This window comes from Quercus suber, unplaced genomic scaffold (assembly GCF_002906115.3).
Source record: "Quercus suber isolate HL8 unplaced genomic scaffold, Cork oak 2.0 scaffold_172, whole genome shotgun sequence".
Taxonomy (NCBI): Eukaryota; Viridiplantae; Streptophyta; class Magnoliopsida; order Fagales; family Fagaceae; genus Quercus; species Quercus suber.
The window spans coordinates 202,715-222,151 of NW_027069632.1; the positions used below are offsets into that span (position 1 = coordinate 202,715).

The window sequence follows — 19,437 nt, forward strand, 5'->3', positions numbered from 1 at the left end:
AACCTTGATAATAGACTCAAAACAAGAGAGGCAGCAGAATATAATATAACCTATGATTCATTAAAATATATATATATATATATCCAAAAGATTTTTTTTTTTTAATTTATGTATAGTGGTTATGAAAAAAAATTGTAAATATGTAAAGTCATTCATTTCTTTTTCTTTTCTTTTTTTGAATTTTTTTCATTAAAAAAAAATTATATCTTAAAACCAAGAAAATATAGGGACAAATTAAACTTGTACACCATAAACTATCACCCATGTTTTTTTTTTTATAGCAAAAACAAAGTCTACATCCTTTAGCCAAAAACTATCGTCCACATTACACTTGCTCTATTTATATATGCTTTGGTTCTTATACTAATATGCATGCAATATGAAATTTGATTAATCACTTATATTTGGTCTAATTGCTAGTTTAAAATTAAAAAGTGATTAAGCCGTAAAATTAGTTATTGAGGCCTAAATATTTGCCTAGGTTGTTCGATATTGTCTTTTAATTCTCATTTAAACCTTCTACTAATATCACTTATTTATCTACCGATAATAATTTAATGATACAGGCAGACAACTCGGCATAAAAATATTATTTCGTCTGTCTTGTTCAAATTATATAATGATTATAGATCTGCTAAAATTTCAACAAAAAAGTACGAATCTCCATAGGACCAAGCTCAACAACAAAAGTTGAATTGTTGATTGGACCGCCTTTAATTGGGTTAGGTTCCGTTCTGCTGTCCCCTTCAACTCTCCATGTCATCCTCTTCATCTCTGACTTCTCTTGGTTTGTTGATAAGCTCATTTCCTTCGCCTCCTTTATCTGAAAGTTCAAAAACTAATAATCACATTGAGATTTTACACCCTCATAACATGGCTTTTCGGATTATCCTCTCTTCCAAAGTATCTGTTAATAACAGTTCTTTGTGTACGTGTCTTCTCAAGTATTAGTTTCAGATTAAATGACTTAATCAAATGATCTGGGACCATATTTTTACAACCATTTTAGGATAAAAATCACTGCAATAACACTAGGCAGAAATCAGACATACCGTTTTCCCAGTAAAAATCTTCTTCAGTTCAACATTGGCTAGTGTTGAATATTCAGCATCTTCACCCACCTGAATGCATTTTCACCAACACCAAAAAGTGTATAAGAACTACATATTTGACGTAGCAACATGAAAGGAAATTATATTAGAGCCCAGGAAAAGAAAATGAAAAAAAGATGTAGGATATCTCATGTTTGGACCAGGGCTTGGTTGCTATCACTACTACGAGAGCGGTAGGTACTATAGGAAACCAAAAGCAGCGCTTTTAGAAACCGCTGTAATAGGTTGACATATCTAAGCGTCACTCATACTTGGTTCACATCAATTTGAGTACAAAGATAAGCTTGATGCTTTTTATTATTTACCTCGTATAAATGAGCCAAACGGAGGAGCACACTTCCATCATCCAACTCCTGCAACATTAGTGTTAGGGAGCAAGAAAGAGAGAATCAAAAACTCAATTTATTCTACATTGAGTAAACATAGAAACCTGAAGAGTAATCAAAGCAACATTGATAGGCAAGCTGTAGTTTGGATCAATGGCAGTTGCTTTTGTCAAATGAGATGCTTTCCAGTCCTCCAACTTCTGAACATTAATTATATTAGTATGTAAACCAGCTATGAAGATAACATCCGAAACAGCAATCCAGCCATACCTCATGTGTGAAAGCTAAAAGAAGAGGCGAGTACACTTCTTGGCCAGTTGTTCGGCGCCAGCGTGCTCCAGCTCCTACCTGGTTAATGCTTACATAATAATTTCCGCGAACCTGTATGAAAGATATCAAATGAGAAATCAGGATTATGGATAATACAATCGAGTCATTTTCTATCTTTGAAGCAGTTCAATTTTATGGCCATTGGGCACTAATATATAAACAAATAACAACCCTACAATCAAAGTAAAAATAAGAAATGCAAACTGACCAAAAAGCTTTCAACTCCAAAATTAATCCAATGGAAAAGCACACTCATTGTAAGTCCAGTATGTAAAGATTAAATTAATAAGACATGTGGGAGTTGTTTGGTACATCAGTTTTTAGTTTTTAAACAACATTACACGCATTTTCATACACTTTTTCACCCACACGTATTTCCAAAAAAATTGAAAACTGTTGTTTAAACACACATACCAAACAAGTCGTAAACTTTCTAAAATTATATATAAAAAAAAATGTATGAATTTGACACCAATTAAGAACTCCCATGCCTTTTGTCAAATAAAAAAAAAAAAAAAGAATTCCCATGCTTTGTATAAAAAAAAAAAAAAAAAAAAAAAAAAAAAAACCCTTAATCAATCAATAAGCACAACTTGGATTAGTAACGGTGAATAAAAATTAAGACAACTTACATATATCTCATGCGTTGATGGTTAAACGGCTGAAATTGAAGAACCCAGCTTCTTTGGTGAGTTAGCCGTCAGGGTTCTTGTGGACCTTGTGGTTGGTTTGGCCGAGGAGGGAATTGAATAACTCTGTTTCTTCTTTCGTGGGTCTTCCAAAGGGTTTTGTTTAGTAGCCACTGGGTTTCTTGTGGTTGGTTTAGACGAGAAGAAGTGAGATGAAATAAGCAAGAGAAGAAGAGCAGAGAGAAGAGAGAAGCGTAGGAGAAGAGTCTCGGATTTGTTTTTTTGTTTGTGATTTTTTGTTTATATATGTTACCTGTTTTACCGGTTACTAGTATCCACTTAAAATAAATTAATGGTCAAGATCAAAACACAATTGAATTAATGGTTTAGATTTAAGTGGGCACCGTACCCCCCAAAAAATGAAGGGGGTACAGTAGAATGACCCTTTTTTAAATGACATTTGTCCTTTTGAGGAAAGAGAAATTCTATGTTAAAACAAAATCAATGAATATAATATAACCTATGATTCATTAAAAAAATATATATATCCAAAAGATTTTTTTTTTTTTAATAATTTATGTATAGTGGTTATGAAAAAAAATTGTAAATATGTAAAGTCATTCATTTCTTTTTCTTTTCTTTTTTTGAATTTTTTCATTAAAAAAAATAAATTATATCTTAAAACCAAGAAAATATTGGGACAAATTAAACTTGTACACCATAAGCTATCACCCATGTTTTTTTTTTTTTATATATAGCAAAAACAAAGTCTACATCCTTTAGCCAAAAACTATCGTCCACATTACACTTGCTCTATTTATATATGCTTTGGTTCTTATACTAATATGCATGCAATATGAAATTTGATTAATCACTTATATTTGATCTAATTGCTAGTTTAAAATTAAAAAGTGATTAAGCCTTAAAATTAGTTATTGAGGCCTAAATATTTGCCTAGGTTGTTCGATATTGTCTTTTAATTCTCATTTAAACCTACTACTAATATCACTTATTTATCTACCACTTTCTCAACAAAAAAAAAAAAAAAACTTATTTATCTACCAATAATAATTTAATGATACAGGCACACAACTCAGCATAAAAATATTATTTCCTCTGTCTTGTTCAAATTATATAATGATTATAGATCTGCTAAAATTTCAACAAAAAAGTACGAATCTCCATAGGACCAAGCTCAACAACAAAAGTTGAATTGTTGATTGGACCGCCTCTAATTGGGTTAGGTTCCGTTCTGCTGTCCCCTTCAACTCTCCATGTCATCCTCTTCATCTCTGACTTCTCTTGGTTTGTTGATAAGCTCATTTCCTTCACCTCCTTTATCTGAAAGTTCAAAAACTAATAATCACATTGGGATTTTACACCCTCATAACATGGCTTTTCGGATTATCCTCTCTTCCAAAATATCTGTTAATGTTCTTTGTGTATGTGTCTTCTCAAGTATTTGTTTCAGATTAAATGACTTAATCATAGAGAATGATCTGGGACCATACTTTTACTACCTTTTTAGGATTAAAATCACTGCAATAACACTAGGCATAAATCAGACATACCGTTTTCCCAGTAAAAATCTTCTTCAGTTCAACATTGGCTAGTGTAGAATATTCAGCATCTTCACCCGCCTGAATACATTTTCACCAACACCAAAAAGTGTATAAGAACTACATATTTGACGTAGCAACATGGAAGGAAATTATGTTAGAGCCTAGGAAAAGAAAATGAAAAAAAGATGTAGGATATGTCATGTTTGGACTAGGGCTTGGTTGCTATCACTAAGGGCGGTCTTCACTATAGTAAACCTATAGCAGCGCTTTTAGAAACCGCTGTAATAGGTTGACTCGGGAGAAGGGCCTAAGTTGTCACATATCTAAGCGTCACTCATACTTGGTTCACATGGAGTACAAAGAGGAGCTTGATGCTTTTTATCATTTACCTCATATAAATGAGCCAAACGGAGGAGCACACTTCCATCATCCAACTCCTGCAACATTAGTGTTAGAGAGCAAGAAAGAGAGAATCAAAAACTCAATTTATTCTACAGCGAGTAAACATAGAAACCTGAAGAGTAATCAAAGCAACATTGAGAGGCAAGCTGTAGTTTGGATCGATGGCCGTTGCTTTTGTCAAATGAGATGCTTTCCAGTCCTCCAACTTCTGAACATTAATTATATTAGTATGTAAACCAGCTATGAAGATAACATCCGAAACAGCAATCCAGCCATACCTCATGTGTGAAAGCTAAAAGAAGAGGCGAGTACACTTCTTGGCCAGTTGTTCGGCGCCAGCGTGCTCCAGCTCCTACCTGGTTAATGCTTACATAATAATTTCCGCGAACCTGTATGAAAGATATCAAATGAGAAATCAAGATTATGGATAATACAATCGAGTGAGTCATTTTCTATCTTTGAAGCAGTTCAATTATATGGCCATTGGGCACTAATATATAAACAAATAACAACCCTACAATCAAAGTAAAAATAAGAAATGCAAACTGACCAAAAAGCTTTCAACTCCAAAATTAATCCAATGGAAAAGCACACTCATTGTAAGTCCAGTATGTAAAGATTAAATTAATAAGACATGTGGGAGTTGTTTGGTACATCAGTTTTTAGTTTTTAAACAACATTACACGCATTTTCATACACTTTTTCACCCACACGTATTTCCAAAAAAATTGAAAACTGTTGTTTAAACACACATACCAAACAAGTCGTAAACTTTCTAAAATTATATATAAAAAAAAATGTATGAATTTGACACCAATTAAGAACTCCCATGCCTTTTGTCAAATAAAAAAAAAAAAAAAGAATTCCCATGCTTTGTATCCTGCAGAGGCAGTGTGTGGAAATCAAGTTATAGCATTAAATCAGGATGTATTGGTTTTTTTTTTTTTTTAATATATATATTGAGAACGAAATCATCGTATTGAATGCATCTTTTGGAAAATATTAGAAGAGCAGGAAGAAAGCTACGGTGGATAACAGAGAACAAAGCTATATATAACTGTGCGCGCCCAATACCGAAGCCCGTTGGGCTGGGCCTCACTTGGGCTCACAACTTATTTATATGGTGGGCTTGGATTTCCTACTCTGGGTCGTTCTTCTCGCTAAGACTTAACGTCCTCTCTGTTCTTTCCTCGTGAGTCTGGGTCACCTTCTCTTTCTGTTCACTCTCTGCATACACTTTTCTTACCGCCCATTTTTCCAACCCCCCTCTTCTTAATATTTCCTGTATTTATAGTCCATAGTTTAGTGGAGACGTCATAATTACTTGCCAGTAAGTGCAACTGGCGGTCCAGTATTAACGATCGTAAATGGGTGGTTAGGTGGGAGTGGGATGCGGTGAGGGTGGCGTTGGAACTTGGTTCCCATCCTCACGATAGTTCTCGGCAGCGGTGCTTCTCCGAGATACTGCCGGGCAGGTAAAGGGCGGGCGTCCCGAGAGTCGTATATTTACAGCTGTTCGGAAGGCCGTTGCTGAGAAATGATGAAAAGGCAAGGATTGGGCCTGCAGCACGCGTGGCCCGGGGGTGGGACGCCAAATAGAGGGAGACCGGCCTTATGGGCTATACTCCCAGGCCAGGGTCCAAAGCCTAATATAAGAAAAGGTGCGGGGGCCCGTACAATAACATAGATCAATGTATTAGATTATTCAATTACTCACTCAATGAAATTCATTCATTTCTTTACATTTTGATATGGCCATCCTCACATAGAGGTAAGTGTAGAAAAAAAATGGTAATTTAAAAGCATAAATTACTCATTCTATGTGCTATCATACCGTTAATCCTTCACATGATTCATCAACGCACACACTTTCATCCAATGCTTCACCCACTCCTCTAGAGTCATCATAGATTGTACGCCTTGCATGAAAAGAAAGGATAATCAGCTTGGCATGCCCACATCTAAAACAAAACACACATTTAACCTGAATGTTAAACAACAAGAAAATATGAAATTTGAACCTATGGAGCATTAGCTCTATTTCTCCATCTTCAATGCTGGCTCCACCAGTTGCACGGTCAACCAAGACTGATAATTCAGATTTATTATCTCTGGTATAAATTCCAAGATTAAGCTGAAAAAAGAAGAAGAAGAAGATTACCATTACAGAATTAATGTTATTTTAGTCATTAAACACAATGAGAAAGAACAGGTGGGAGCCTCTTTATCACTTTTTAAGAAAACCATATTTAATTTTAAAGAGCCCGAATATAATTATTGTCCTATACTAGTATTGGCCTTAAATGTGTCCTTGATCTTCATGCATTTCAAAAGTGAATAGCAGCCTAGGCTAGATGCTGTGTGATTAACCATTCAAGAGGAAAATTCTCCTCACAACCAGTCAACCACACACCTAAAACACGCATGCATTATTATATGCGGACATGGAATTATAGTCTTATGTTCGAATGTTGTTTCATATTTGTATATTTAAATGATAGGACCTATATAGACATCAAGAAATTATAAATCAGAGAGTTCGAATTCTTGATTTTTGAATGCAATTAGAAACCACGAGTCTACTCTAATCTCAAAATGAAAAATTATAATATAAAAAAAAAATAAAAAATAAAAACTCATAAGGATTGTCAAGATCAAGAATTAACAAGATCCTTGTAAGCTCAAACAATGCAGCCTAATTCATTAATAATGCATTTTTCCTAATGCACCCCCAAGTAAAATAATCCAGTGCTGCTAGTGTTTTACACATATATTGTTAATGTTAATTGATAGAGTGTTAAGAAGATTACTGGATAGTAGTTTCCTGCTACAGGTTGATTAACTGAAAGTGGCCAATCTGCTCTATAATCACGAATCTGCAAAATTATGACCACAGATTTCCAGTTACAACACAATAAACATTGAGAACACTAAACTCCATTGAAGGGGGCAACACTCTTAATGTTTTACACACTGCAAATGCAGGAAACTCAAAAATAAATAAATAAATAAATATAAAAAATAAAAAATAAATAATAAAAAAAGAAGAAAGAGAAGGGGGTGTTAAGGAAAGAAGAGAGGATTTTACTGTGAAAAGATGTACTACAATGATATTCTAGAGATATAATTTTAAGGAACTGAAATTCATTGGCTAACTTCTTGAATGGAAACTTAGCATAAAACTGGACAAATGTGTTATTTGGAAGCTATGATCAGCCAGCCAAGAGGACTAGAATATAACAGTTTATATTTGTTGCATGATTTGCATGCCAGAGAGAACCAAGAACAGATCTCTATCCATAGAGAGTACATTATGTAGGACTTCAATTTATTTTAAAAAATCAAAAACTTTTCACAGGATTGAGGTCAAGCCTACAAACATGCATAAATCAATGAAAATCTTCAAGAGTTAGGATTTAAATTTTCCTACCTCGCAAAGAAAAAGGAAAAATATATAAATCTACCATCTATTGAGTCCTAACCTGTGGCCAGGTTGGGATACTCTGAAGCTTATAGCTGAAAGTAGCACTACTACATGAAGGGTTACCTATTATTATTATTATTTTTAAAGAGGAAAATGGTGTGAGACAGAGTCATGACTCATACCCGTTCTAGAAAATCTCTTCCATTAGAATCAGTATAAAACACCTTGTTAGTGACCATATTTGTTGTCATTCGCGTGATGACCTCTTTACCAACACTATCATCCACAGGAATTGGACCAATCTGCAAATAAAATTTGTCAAAGACACTTAATTTGAGTTCAGAAAGATTAGACAATTTTTACTTTACATGCAGTAAACAGAAATCATTACTGGCCACAGTTTTCATATTATTTACATAGTTAAAAATATGTATAGAAGATGTTTCTTTCATCAAAATCTTTAGAAAAAGAAAGGTTCTGTAACTCACAGTGAATTCAACTTCTGCATGCTCCTTGTCTCTGTAAAGTCTGGTGATCTAATTAAAAAACCACCAGTAAAAATAAGCATGTCATGGATGGTGGAAGACACAAAACATTGAAGTATATAAATAAAGAATAACAATAAAACTTAATGTATTTATTAAACAGTTGTCACTGGGTCATAATCATAAGGTGTTAAGTTCAGAGATTTCTTTGTTGGTTTTGGAATTTCATATTGCTATTTAAAAAATATAAAAAGATGTAATAATTCCTATGTATGATTGGTAATCCTGCATGCTAATAAGAGACATATGAAGGTATGAAAGTCCCTATAAATTAAAGTGGTAGTATAGCATTTGTTTAAGAGTGTGAATGTCAGAAGATAAATCTTGTCCTAATATGTGAGTTAGTGTGAGAATACCAGAATAAAACTTTCTTTGTGGAGCTTGCTATTTTATTATTTTGGATATTTTTCACAACAATTTTCTTTTGCAGCTCATTCAATATGGTGAATTTGCAGACAAAAAAAAAGGCCATGTCCTCCTGTCTAGATTATGGTGGACAAGTGAGTTTAACGTCACATACCCCACAGTGATTTGCAACAATCATACTAAGTGTTCACAAATAGTAGGGGATAACATAGCCATAGTTATAGTGCCTACAAGTTCTAGATCACAATACAACTTGCTGAATTACGGAGAAAAGTACAAGCACCATACTAATTGATAACCTGACAATGCAAAACAGATTGCACTTGACAAACCAAACATGTAAACAAATTGATAACCTGGTATATCCATGAATTAAACCGTTGATGAACCTCATCAACCAATGGTCCACGAATGACCTTCAAGGGCACCTGTAGCATATCAAATTGCTTTTAGAACATAAAGGAAACCATATATAACAGATATTATTAGAACAAATACAAGAAAAAGTAGAATAGCATCCAGTGCAGCAAACCCTTAATTGTTAGGAAAGGTTTTGTTGATTTGAGTTGAGTACATTATTAGTTTCTAACGCATGTTTATTATTTAATTATATTCACATGTCACTGGTGAGTGGTTGGACATTTGGCAAGCATGAGTGACAATGGGAAAAGAAGGCTTACTGATCTTGCAACAATATTGGGACGGCCACTAGGCCGGAAAATATATGCACCAGAAGCCTGTAAGAGAGACAATATAACTATCATATCACTGAATCCAGTCATAATTACTTCCAAACCTGCATAAATATTGCATACCTGGGGATCGGCATCACCTGGGCTTGAAGCATACCAGAGATAACTCTGTCGTGTTGGTACATCGACCTGGCCATGACAATCATTTAAAGACAATTTTCAGTTTAACTAAAATAGTCTCTGAAGCATCTCTAGTAGTAGAATGAAACAAACTAAATATATTTAGGTAGAACAAGGTAGAACGCCCAGAGAAAGTGAACAGTACCCATCACTGCTAAACAAAAATTCTCTTCTCTTGAAGCTACATAAGATTGAATATCAACTTCCCAAGATAGAATGAAATGAAAATTGAATTTGTGGACATTCATAAAAATCATATTGGGTAATGCATAATAGTTTTGCAGTAAGACAGATAGTTACAACCTTCAAAACTGAAAAACAGACCACAGAAGAAGAGACAATCCCGCTCTTTTAAAAGCCCAGAAGGAAAATTGGATTGTACCAAGAAGTAATTTTGGAAGGTTTAAAAAATGATTGAATAAATGGGGCAAACAGGTGAAGAAGTCAACTTTAATGCTTACCCCGACAAACAAAGTCCTAATCTAAACCCTCTTTTGCAACTTAAACAGATTCTAATGTATTACATGGATGACTTTGAGGATTTTGGTAATGACAAAATAAATCATCTACATGCACCCGCATATAATATTACTGGGAAAATCTTACATGCACCAAGCGCATGAGATACTGTCTCTATATTACTCCTCCTTCTTGACTTTCTAAATCTATATATATATTCTTTAGTATGATGCCACAACAATCTAACTTGGATCATTTGGTCAGCAGTTTATAATGTACAAAAACTGGTTCAACCAATACTATCCAAATTCAAGGCTACTATTTGGGTACTGTGAAAGAAATTACCCCTGTTTTAGTATTGTAAATACGTTTGAGTTGACCAGAAGTCGAAGAAAAGGACATCTTTAGATTCCCAGGTCCAATTTCAATGGTCTCATTCTGTGTAGTGTCCATCGTGGAAAGAAATCCATTACGTATTTCCCCTGCACCATATGGGAGTGCATATAATATAAGATTAACTAGAATAAGTTCAGCCTCAATATTATAGTACTATCTGCGCCAAGCCATTCTAGTAAATGAACTTCATAGGAGTCCAAAATAGTTATGTAGCATTCATAGCCTAAAAAAATAATTAGTAGGGAATAGAAAAAAGAAAGAAGTCAAATGGCATTCAATAATGAGAAAAGAAATCAGACATATACCTTTCCCAGATGCATTAGAAATGAAGTAAGTGTTCCAACCAAGTGGCGGCACAGACGCTTGAAAGAGAAGCCAGTATTTAGGGATTTGTTTTGATGACTGCCCCAAGTAGGCCTTTGTATAGAAGATTCTTAAGTTGGCTGTAACGTTATCTAAAGTTACATATTGTGCCTCAATGGTATTGCCAGAAGAATCTTGGACAACAAGATTGGCGTCGTTAACCTGGTAGATATTTCCACTTTCAGATCACGCTGAAATGTAAACATCCTATCTATTTGCAAAATCAAAGGAAGCAAAGAGAGAAAATTTCTGTACTAAAAGTTTAAATTTTGCATTTCAAAGAACAAGTAGACGCGATATTGACTCTTAAATTACTAAGATGTAGAATGAGAAAGTCAAACAATACAACAAGATATATTAACACAGCAGACACTACACTACATACACTAAATGAGCAAATCAATTCCTTGACATGCTCAATGCATAATAATTAAAAATTCAAATTTTCAAAAGGCAACTACTTCTGATAACATGAATCAAATCAAGTACCGTCATTTTTTTTTTTTTTTTTGTTTTGAGCATGCCATAAACTTGAAAGTCAGATTCAAGCTTACAAAATAGATCCTTTTGAGGATTTTCTTCTGTTGTATACTTCTCGTATACTTGGTTGAAGACCCCTTGATGTCTTTTGGATGAAATTAGAAGATTATGTCACAGTCACAAAGTAAGCTTGTACTCACCGGTATTTTAATGATGTCCGTACGGTTCCATCCAAGGGGATTATATGCCACTACAACCTGAAAGTAACCATTAATACATAATGAATAAAAATCCCAATAAAGCATTATCTAATACCACAGTTAGAAAGATTAGAAAGGATTACCAAACTCTTCCCTTCTGGAGTATCTTCTTCTGTTGGTGGGCAGTAACTGATATTGAGTAATTGACACTGTTCAAACATTGAAGGAAAAAGGGAGAAAAAAGAGAAGAATCAGGATTAGGCTAGGGGGGGAGCAACCTGATTATCTGAGCTGCCACATATAACAAATGATGGAAAGTTCAAGAAAAATACTAGGAAAATAAATTCCTTGAAATAGACATAGAAGTAAAAGTACTAGGAACCACATTGAAACACCACCTGAGTAAACGTAAATGCAGGCGTCATACGTTGATCTCTTGATTTGTTGTTGGCAAGGCATGATAGGGCAACATTAACAACAGCTTCTGTCTATGAAAAAGTTGTTTCATTTTAAAGGATAGCTTAGAGAGATGTATCATACAATAACAATGGTGTAAAGACTATAAAACAAGACTCAAAAGGTCAAATTTAAATGAAGATTAGCTGCCTACCTCAGAGGCTCCAAAAGCCAAGCGTTTTTCGTAGTCATTGGTTGTATGTTGTTTAGCAGTGCCACTGATGGCATCATGATGCTGTGCAATCCCTAAAGCATCTGCCAAGCTGCTAGTGTTGGGACCATTGGATCTCTTTCCAGCCAAATATTCAATTTGTCGTGCTGCCTATTTTTAACAGAAGGAAATTTACTTCATTATGTTTATAGCCCAAATAAATGATGAGAAAACTCCACCCTATTGATGATAGGAAGAAGTTATCCTCTCTCTGCATGGAACACATCTTTGTGTTCCTTGCAGAGTTCTTGCTATCTAAGTGAACAACTTTTGAGACCAAATACCAAGCATGTATAACCAGGATTTTCTAGGATGGTAGCATAAGATGCTAGGTCGTTTGCATCCAGAAAACCAAGCTTACAGGAATGGAGGAAATAGCTACTCCCTATCTATTGTGATTCAACATAATCAGCGAGGCAGAGTGACACTGATGTCATACCAAATAATATCCACTCAGAATTCGGACATATCGCTTCAAGGCTGGGCGACTAGTGAAAAAGCCAGTCCAATATGCATTTGCTCTGTCTGCATATCTGCCAACAAGCATTTGAGAAGCTTATTAATGCAGTAGATAATTTCAATTGCTTAGTCAACTAAAGATAGAAGGAAAAAAATGTAATGCTTACGGTAAATAATCATTGGTTTTCAGTGGCCATGATTCATTTGCTGCATTTTTTGCCTTAGTATAGATAGATGGTGTAGAATACAAGGCATTAACTCGACCGTCCTGAGAATATTAACCACACTCATAAATGGATTACTATATTGAACAACTGATAAAGAGAGAGGAAGAAAAACAAGAATGTTCTAAAGCTCCATTCCCAATTTGAAATTAATTAAAATACATACCAAGAAAAGATGCATAATCATTTATAATGATAAGAATAGAATTATAATAAGTGAATACCTCTATAAAAGTATATTTATACAATGACTAACTAAGAGTATCAAACAAAGAGTAAAGATTATCAAAATTAATTTAGAAGATGTCTCCTTGAAAGACACAATCTACTGATATCATGATAGGAAATCATAATATCTTTCGAAGTACCAAGCTAAATGTTGTAATTATTAACATACCAACTCACAAATAAGTTTTAGTATAGAACATGAAATGCAGCATGATTTAACACACAGATTCTAAGAACACTTTAACCTCAAATATGCTAGTAGAGAAAGAAGTGATATAAATATGTGGAGAAATCAAAGAAAATTCCACAACTTAAATGCTCAATCTTTTTTGAGAGCCATTATCCAAATCATCTAGTAATGGTCTTGATATCAAGAGTCATTATCTAGCAAATCTAGTGCTATATTTGAGTTTTAAAAATTTCTCTAGTATACCAAGGGTCATACCTAGTGCACAAATCTTCCACTTTTGCTAGACCTAAGAGAGGTGATTGGTAGGCTGCCTAACCCCCAATTTATTTAGAGAGGCTAGTTCCCTGACTCTAATACCTATTGCTTTTGAGGAAAATTATCTAGTTTACATTTGAGGGAAATTACACATTGATTATAACATAAACCTTTATTGAAAGCCATCATACAAATTGGGATACTTATCGGTATATATATTTTTTAAATGTTGCAAGCCATGAAACTAGTATGGATTTGATATCCAGGGGAGGGGCAAGCTGGACCAAATAAGGAGTTATTGTGATTTAGACCACACCAAAATACTTAGGTTCATGTTTAGAACCATGTCAAGCATCAAATTGAAGGCAAATCAAGCTAAGATATTGCAACCTTGAAATCAAATTTCCAGTAAACACATTGATTATTTTCATTAAGACTCTACCTTGTTAACATAGTGAATAAACTTGTCCATTTGCTTGAACCAAGACTCAGCATATTGGTACCGAAAATCATCACCCATTGTCCACATGATATGGTTTGTCCGTGTCACATTTTCCTGTATATATATTTACAGTAACTGTCATATTTCAGTCTCCTTTATCTCTAAATACATCAGTGAACTATATTCTTATCAGGACCCTTAAGAGAGACAATTTAAGAGATATTAGTCAGCAAAAATTTTACCTGGAATGTGGCATTATTAATAAAATCATTAACTCGCTTTTCAACGTTGTAGTCATATAGTAAAGGATTATCCTGCAACTCACAATATATACCAGATTAAGGTGGTACACTCCACAAGAATATCTTATATCCAGAGAATGCTTGGCAAAAGTAAAAATAGTTGAAAAATTTTAACCTGGACGGGCACATAGTCATCATTGACTTCAAAATGGAAACCAGATGGAGGACTATAATGAACAGGAAAGGCATTGGTAAAAATCTGCAAAGGGCCCCAACATGTGAATAGTGAGTTCAAACGCCCTTTTCAAAGAAGAATGGTAAAAGTGCAGATGTCACAATTCCAAACCTGAGATGATGAACCAAAAGTTTTGGACCCACGCCATATAACTTCAAGAGATTTGTCATTCTTGCGTTTTGCTCTGTCTTGATAATCTATCCTTGCAAAATGTACAGAATCGAACCCAAGCTACAGAGAATTAAGAATCAAGAGGTATCAGTTCTTACTTAGTATTGAGGAAACTAAACCTTATAAAACATATCATATGAGAATTATAATGTTTACAAAATAGTGAATAAACACTCATGAAATAGTGTACCTCAGCCCCAAGTAGATAAGCTTGAACAGCAGAATGTCCAAATGGATCAATTTGCCATCCAGCACGAGGAATATAATTGAATTGCTCCTTTATGAAGCGATGACCTAGAGTTGTTTGGTCAATCATGTCTATATAATGGCATGTTGCTTCATCGTGCATGCACCAACCACCATTTCTGCAGATAGAAAAAAAGTTGTTTATCATCCATAGAAATGCATATAAAATTGAATCTCTCTCACACACACATTCAAGTTATTCAAGCTGCTTGCTAATGTCTTACATGAATTCCAATTGTCCAGAATCTACGAGTTTTCTCACTGTTTCTTGTGTTTCCACACTTTGCTTTACCCACCATCGAGTGAAAAAGGCCTATCATTCAGTGTTAAATTCCTTTAGGAACAAAGATGTGAAAACAGCAATATCATGATATGGAAAAAATTTACCAACAATGCAACTTAATCAAATTTATTACATTTTTCACGAATTTAAGAGATTAATTATGACATTCTTACAATATCATTGCAAATTTAACTCACGAATCACAAAAAGTCAAATTCAGTCAACATTCAATTACATTGCAATGTATATATCAAATATACGTAATGTGATTAAGAACATCGCGCTATTTAGTCAAAACTATTGATGTGACATCATAAATCGAAAGCCAAGAGCCTTGTCTCAAATGTCACTTCCTCGAATCACCTCACAATGGTCAGGTAAGGTCATGAATTCATAATCCATTAGGTTCTTGTATAACTTACCAATAAAAACAAATCATAACATTGAAACTCAGACACTAACCATTATACAACTACACATTAAGTAAACCCGGAAATCCCTCACACAATTCAGAGAACTCACCATCTCTGCAAACACAAACTTCCGATTTGGATCACGTAGCAACGATTCGACAACTGAGTCCAGCACATTCTCCACACAAGCCCCCTATACTCCAAAAAATCATACAACATTACAAAAAATAGTCTTTATACGATCTAAATTCACAACAAACCTTAATTATAACTACACATACACATAAACACATAGATGGAAGAACTATGACCTGGATACTGTTATTTGATCCAACATAGTACTGATCAATTGTTTTCAACCATCCCACATCGTCATGGGAATGTGGAACCAGATGAACATTCAGTTTGCCTTCCACAATACCACCACCAGTGTTGTACTTCACATAACTGCCACTAACACTCCCATACAAACCAAGACAAAGGAACACTACACACACAAAAAAGGAGAAAGCTAAACGACCAAATAGCTGTCTCATTTTCCAAACCTGAAACAAAACTTTCTCAGATAACCAATATGCCTGCTCGGTTTGCGAGCTAGCTGTGTTTAATATTTATAGAACCAAAGTTTTGTGAATTCAAGGTGTGACAAATAAGGACAAAATATGGTATATATATATATATGTATATATAAATGAATGAGAACTGAACTTCGGTTTCTCCAGTGGGAATATTGGCCGGCCGGCCTAGCCATTGGATTTATAAATGCAAGAAATGAAGTGTCCGTACTGATCATTGGATGAGGTTCCATTGCAGAGTTTGCCAAATGTCAATGTAAAATGTAATCTGAACTTTTCTTTTTTTATTTTATCATGGTGGACTCTATCTATAATTAACAAATTTCTTTTTGAATTCAAAAATAAAATTCTTAAAATTTAGATTTTTTTTTTCTTCACGTTCAAAAAAAAAACTACAATTATTACTTATCTCTAAAGTTTATTCTTTTTATTTGTTTGGAAAAAAATTTTAAAAAAAAAGTATTTTTAAATTATAATAAATACAAATTATTAACCTTTAATTTCAAAAAATAGAAGAGTCTTTGAACACGCGCATAAGTGCGCACACAGAAACTAGTGTAACTAGAAGTGTTTGAACTAGTGTGTGACTTGATGAAGTCAATCTTAGGATAGGGTCCAATGTGGACCGTAGATGTGACATTGCGGTTACATGAGATTATATAATCGAACGGTAGGAAAAGAGTGATGTGGATTATCCCCGCCATATATTGATTTTGTGGACGTCACAATCGTATGGTAAGAATAATTGTGTGCAACACCAATGACCAATCATATGGACAATTGAGGGGATTCTCAAAAAAAAAATATGGACAATTGAGGTTCAAAAGGGTGGGAGACTTGGCGGATTGGGGTTTAACGTTAGTACGCGTACAGTCAGTCTTGATATTGACACTCTCACAAAGTAGCAAACTCATGCAAATGCAATACACAATAAAATTTAACAAAATATGTTTTTTTTTGGTTACCTTTTTAATTTTTTGTCTAAAAAAAAAGATTGATAATTATGGTTGTTATTTATATTTTGATAGCTACAAGCCTATAATGAGATATATGAGGAATTTAAATCTAGGATGTCATAAACACATCAAGAGATATATATGAATTACAAAGCTCTTGGTTATTGTTGTTATCTATAGTCTTTTATATTTTTTCTAAATATAAGTTTTAATAATTATGGTAGTTATAAAAAGTTTTTTATTTTAATTAGGACAAGAATCCAATGAAATGTATGAATATAGAATGTGTTAAATATAATTTTTTCTTTATTTTCTTTTTATAAACATAAAATTTGATGATTATGATTGTTATTAATTTACATTTATTATGATTGTGATTGTATTGTATAGTGAATATGTGTTTGTGGAGTGTGGGGACAAGTGCTGGGCTAGATTAGAATTCTATCTTGTATTTTTAAAATTTAAAAAATAAAAAAAAGTCCTAATGGATGGAAGGTCTTCTACTAAAAATAATAATAATAATGGATGAAAGGTATAAATATGGAATAGAATTTATATTCAATTAAAAAATGTATGAGAATAATAATGTGCAAAATTGAGGTCTGGAAAACTTATATGGTGGCATGCTTGGCAACGTCCTTGAACGGAGTCCTAGGAGTCTCACATCGAAGGAGTCTTCCCCCACTTTCTTCCATGCTTTGCAACGTCCTAAGCATGCATAGCAACGTCCTAAGACGGAGTCCTAGGAGTCCCACATCGAAAGAGTCTTCCCCCACTTTCTGCCTTATAAGCTCTGAAGAGAAGGAGTAGTGTACCACTAGTTCTTTAAAGGACAAGTGGTACACTACTCCTTCGCTTCAGAGCTTATAAGGCAGAAAGTGGGGGAAGACTCTTTCGATGGGAAACTCCTAGGACTCCGTCTGAGGACATTGCCGAGCATGCCTAGGACGCTGCCATGCATGCCTAAGGTACCCACATTTGTAATGAGGAGTTATTATTAAAGCATATAAAAATAAGGGTAAAACTTAAATTCAATACTCTATGTGTATAGTGAATTATGTTTTTCAATTAAATTGAAATAATAGTTTACATTAAATTTAAATGTTTTTATACATAGTAACACTATTTGTGTTTTATTGGTGAATGCAACCAAGGTATCAAAATTTAATTATGTTTTACCCTTAAAGTAGTGTACTTTGAGTTTTACCCTTGAAATAATATTTCTCTAATTACAATTTAAAACCATAGTTAGAAGTCAACTGTGAAAATCATCATGGCTTTTCTTTTCTTTTGGAGATCTCCATAACTTCGTCATTAGAAAGGCTGGCTTGGTTGAAGCCCACCTTCTTTGTTAAGGGGTTGGTTGAAAAAATCCAAACCATAAAAATAATTTAATTTTTTACATTGGATGTTAGTAAGGATAAACATAACGAGGTCTTATTCCATTGTTTTTATTTTATTTGTATGTTTTAATGAGAAAATTAAAAACATTATCAAGATCACTCAAAAGGATAATGGTTGTATTAAAAGAACTCCGTTTTTTTTTTTTTTTTGGTGTGTGTGTGTGTGTGTGTGGCTTCAACTGCATTATAACCTGGCTTGAGGTTTCATAATAAACATTAACTGCATTATAACCTGGCTTGAGGTTTCATAATAAACATTATCCTATTTTTTAGAATTTATCGTAATCTTCCAAACAATTCAAAATAGTTTATTAATTTAGACCATTTATCAACCATTTTAACTATTTTTCCTAAGGGCTTGTTTAGATTGAAGGGGGAGGGAGGGAGAATGAAGAAGAGTAGAGTAGAGTTAACTGAAAATATACTAATTTTGGGTCATTTCTAACTCTACTTTACTCTCTCTTTTTTCCCTCAATCCAAACAGACCATAAAGAATAGTCATGCGCCACTTTCCTAGCAAATTAGTGGAACTATTAGACAAAAAAGCTATCAATACAATTAATTTAACTAGGAATTATTTCGTTTTCAAAAAAAAAAAAAAAAAAGGGGGAATTATTTGTTCTCTCTATGCGTATCTTCTTCGTTTCTTTGTCTCCTTTGGCATTTAACATGGTTATTAAACGTGATCAATTTGACCGAGGACAATGACAAGGATCTGATTAAACCACTTCACTGAATTATTCAGCAAATTAAGAAGACTTATCAAATAGGTTTTTTTTTTTTTTTTTTGGGGTATAGGTACTTGTTAGTATTTTAAGTAATAAAGACATATAAGGTTCAAATCTTCTTAAAATGTTAAAATGTATATTAAAAAAAATTGCTTTCCTTTTTTGGCTGTGTAATTTTTTAAATGAATTTGTGTTTCTTTTTTTTAGAGATAATTTCAAACTATAGGATTTGTTCTTGATAATTACTCGGAATT

General features: G+C 33.7%; 2 protein-coding genes across 2 annotated transcripts; both read right to left on the reverse strand.

Annotated features, from left to right (window-relative positions):
- Positions 1–521: 521 nt before the first annotated feature.
- LOC136069471 (alpha-mannosidase-like) lies at positions 522–2,024 on the reverse strand. Its single transcript, XM_065778023.1, has 6 exons — positions 1,977–2,024; positions 1,709–1,819; positions 1,543–1,638; positions 1,418–1,465; positions 1,053–1,121; positions 522–823 (listed from the first exon to the last, which is right to left on the reverse strand). The coding sequence occupies exons 1-6, from the start codon at positions 2,022–2,024 to the stop codon at positions 635–637; spliced, it is 561 nt and encodes a 186-aa protein (XP_065634095.1). The 3' UTR covers positions 522–634.
- A 1,471-nt stretch (positions 2,025–3,495) lies between these two features.
- LOC112038246 (alpha-mannosidase) lies at positions 3,496–16,099 on the reverse strand. Its single transcript, XM_024071046.2, has 29 exons — positions 15,833–16,099; positions 15,631–15,714; positions 15,050–15,138; positions 14,770–14,944; positions 14,520–14,639; positions 14,349–14,432; positions 14,174–14,245; positions 13,932–14,045; positions 12,760–12,860; positions 12,573–12,666; positions 12,077–12,244; positions 11,865–11,954; positions 11,610–11,675; positions 11,467–11,523; positions 10,729–10,948; positions 10,373–10,509; positions 9,512–9,577; positions 9,377–9,433; positions 9,053–9,124; positions 8,274–8,321; positions 7,968–8,087; positions 7,172–7,237; positions 6,383–6,495; positions 6,196–6,280; positions 4,640–4,750; positions 4,474–4,569; positions 4,349–4,396; positions 3,969–4,037; positions 3,496–3,738 (listed from the first exon to the last, which is right to left on the reverse strand). Exons 1-29 carry the CDS (start codon positions 16,055–16,057, stop codon positions 3,550–3,552), a joined length of 3,036 nt encoding a protein of 1,011 aa, XP_023926814.2. The 5' UTR covers positions 16,058–16,099; the 3' UTR covers positions 3,496–3,549.
- Between the last annotated feature and the right edge of the window lie 3,338 nt (positions 16,100–19,437).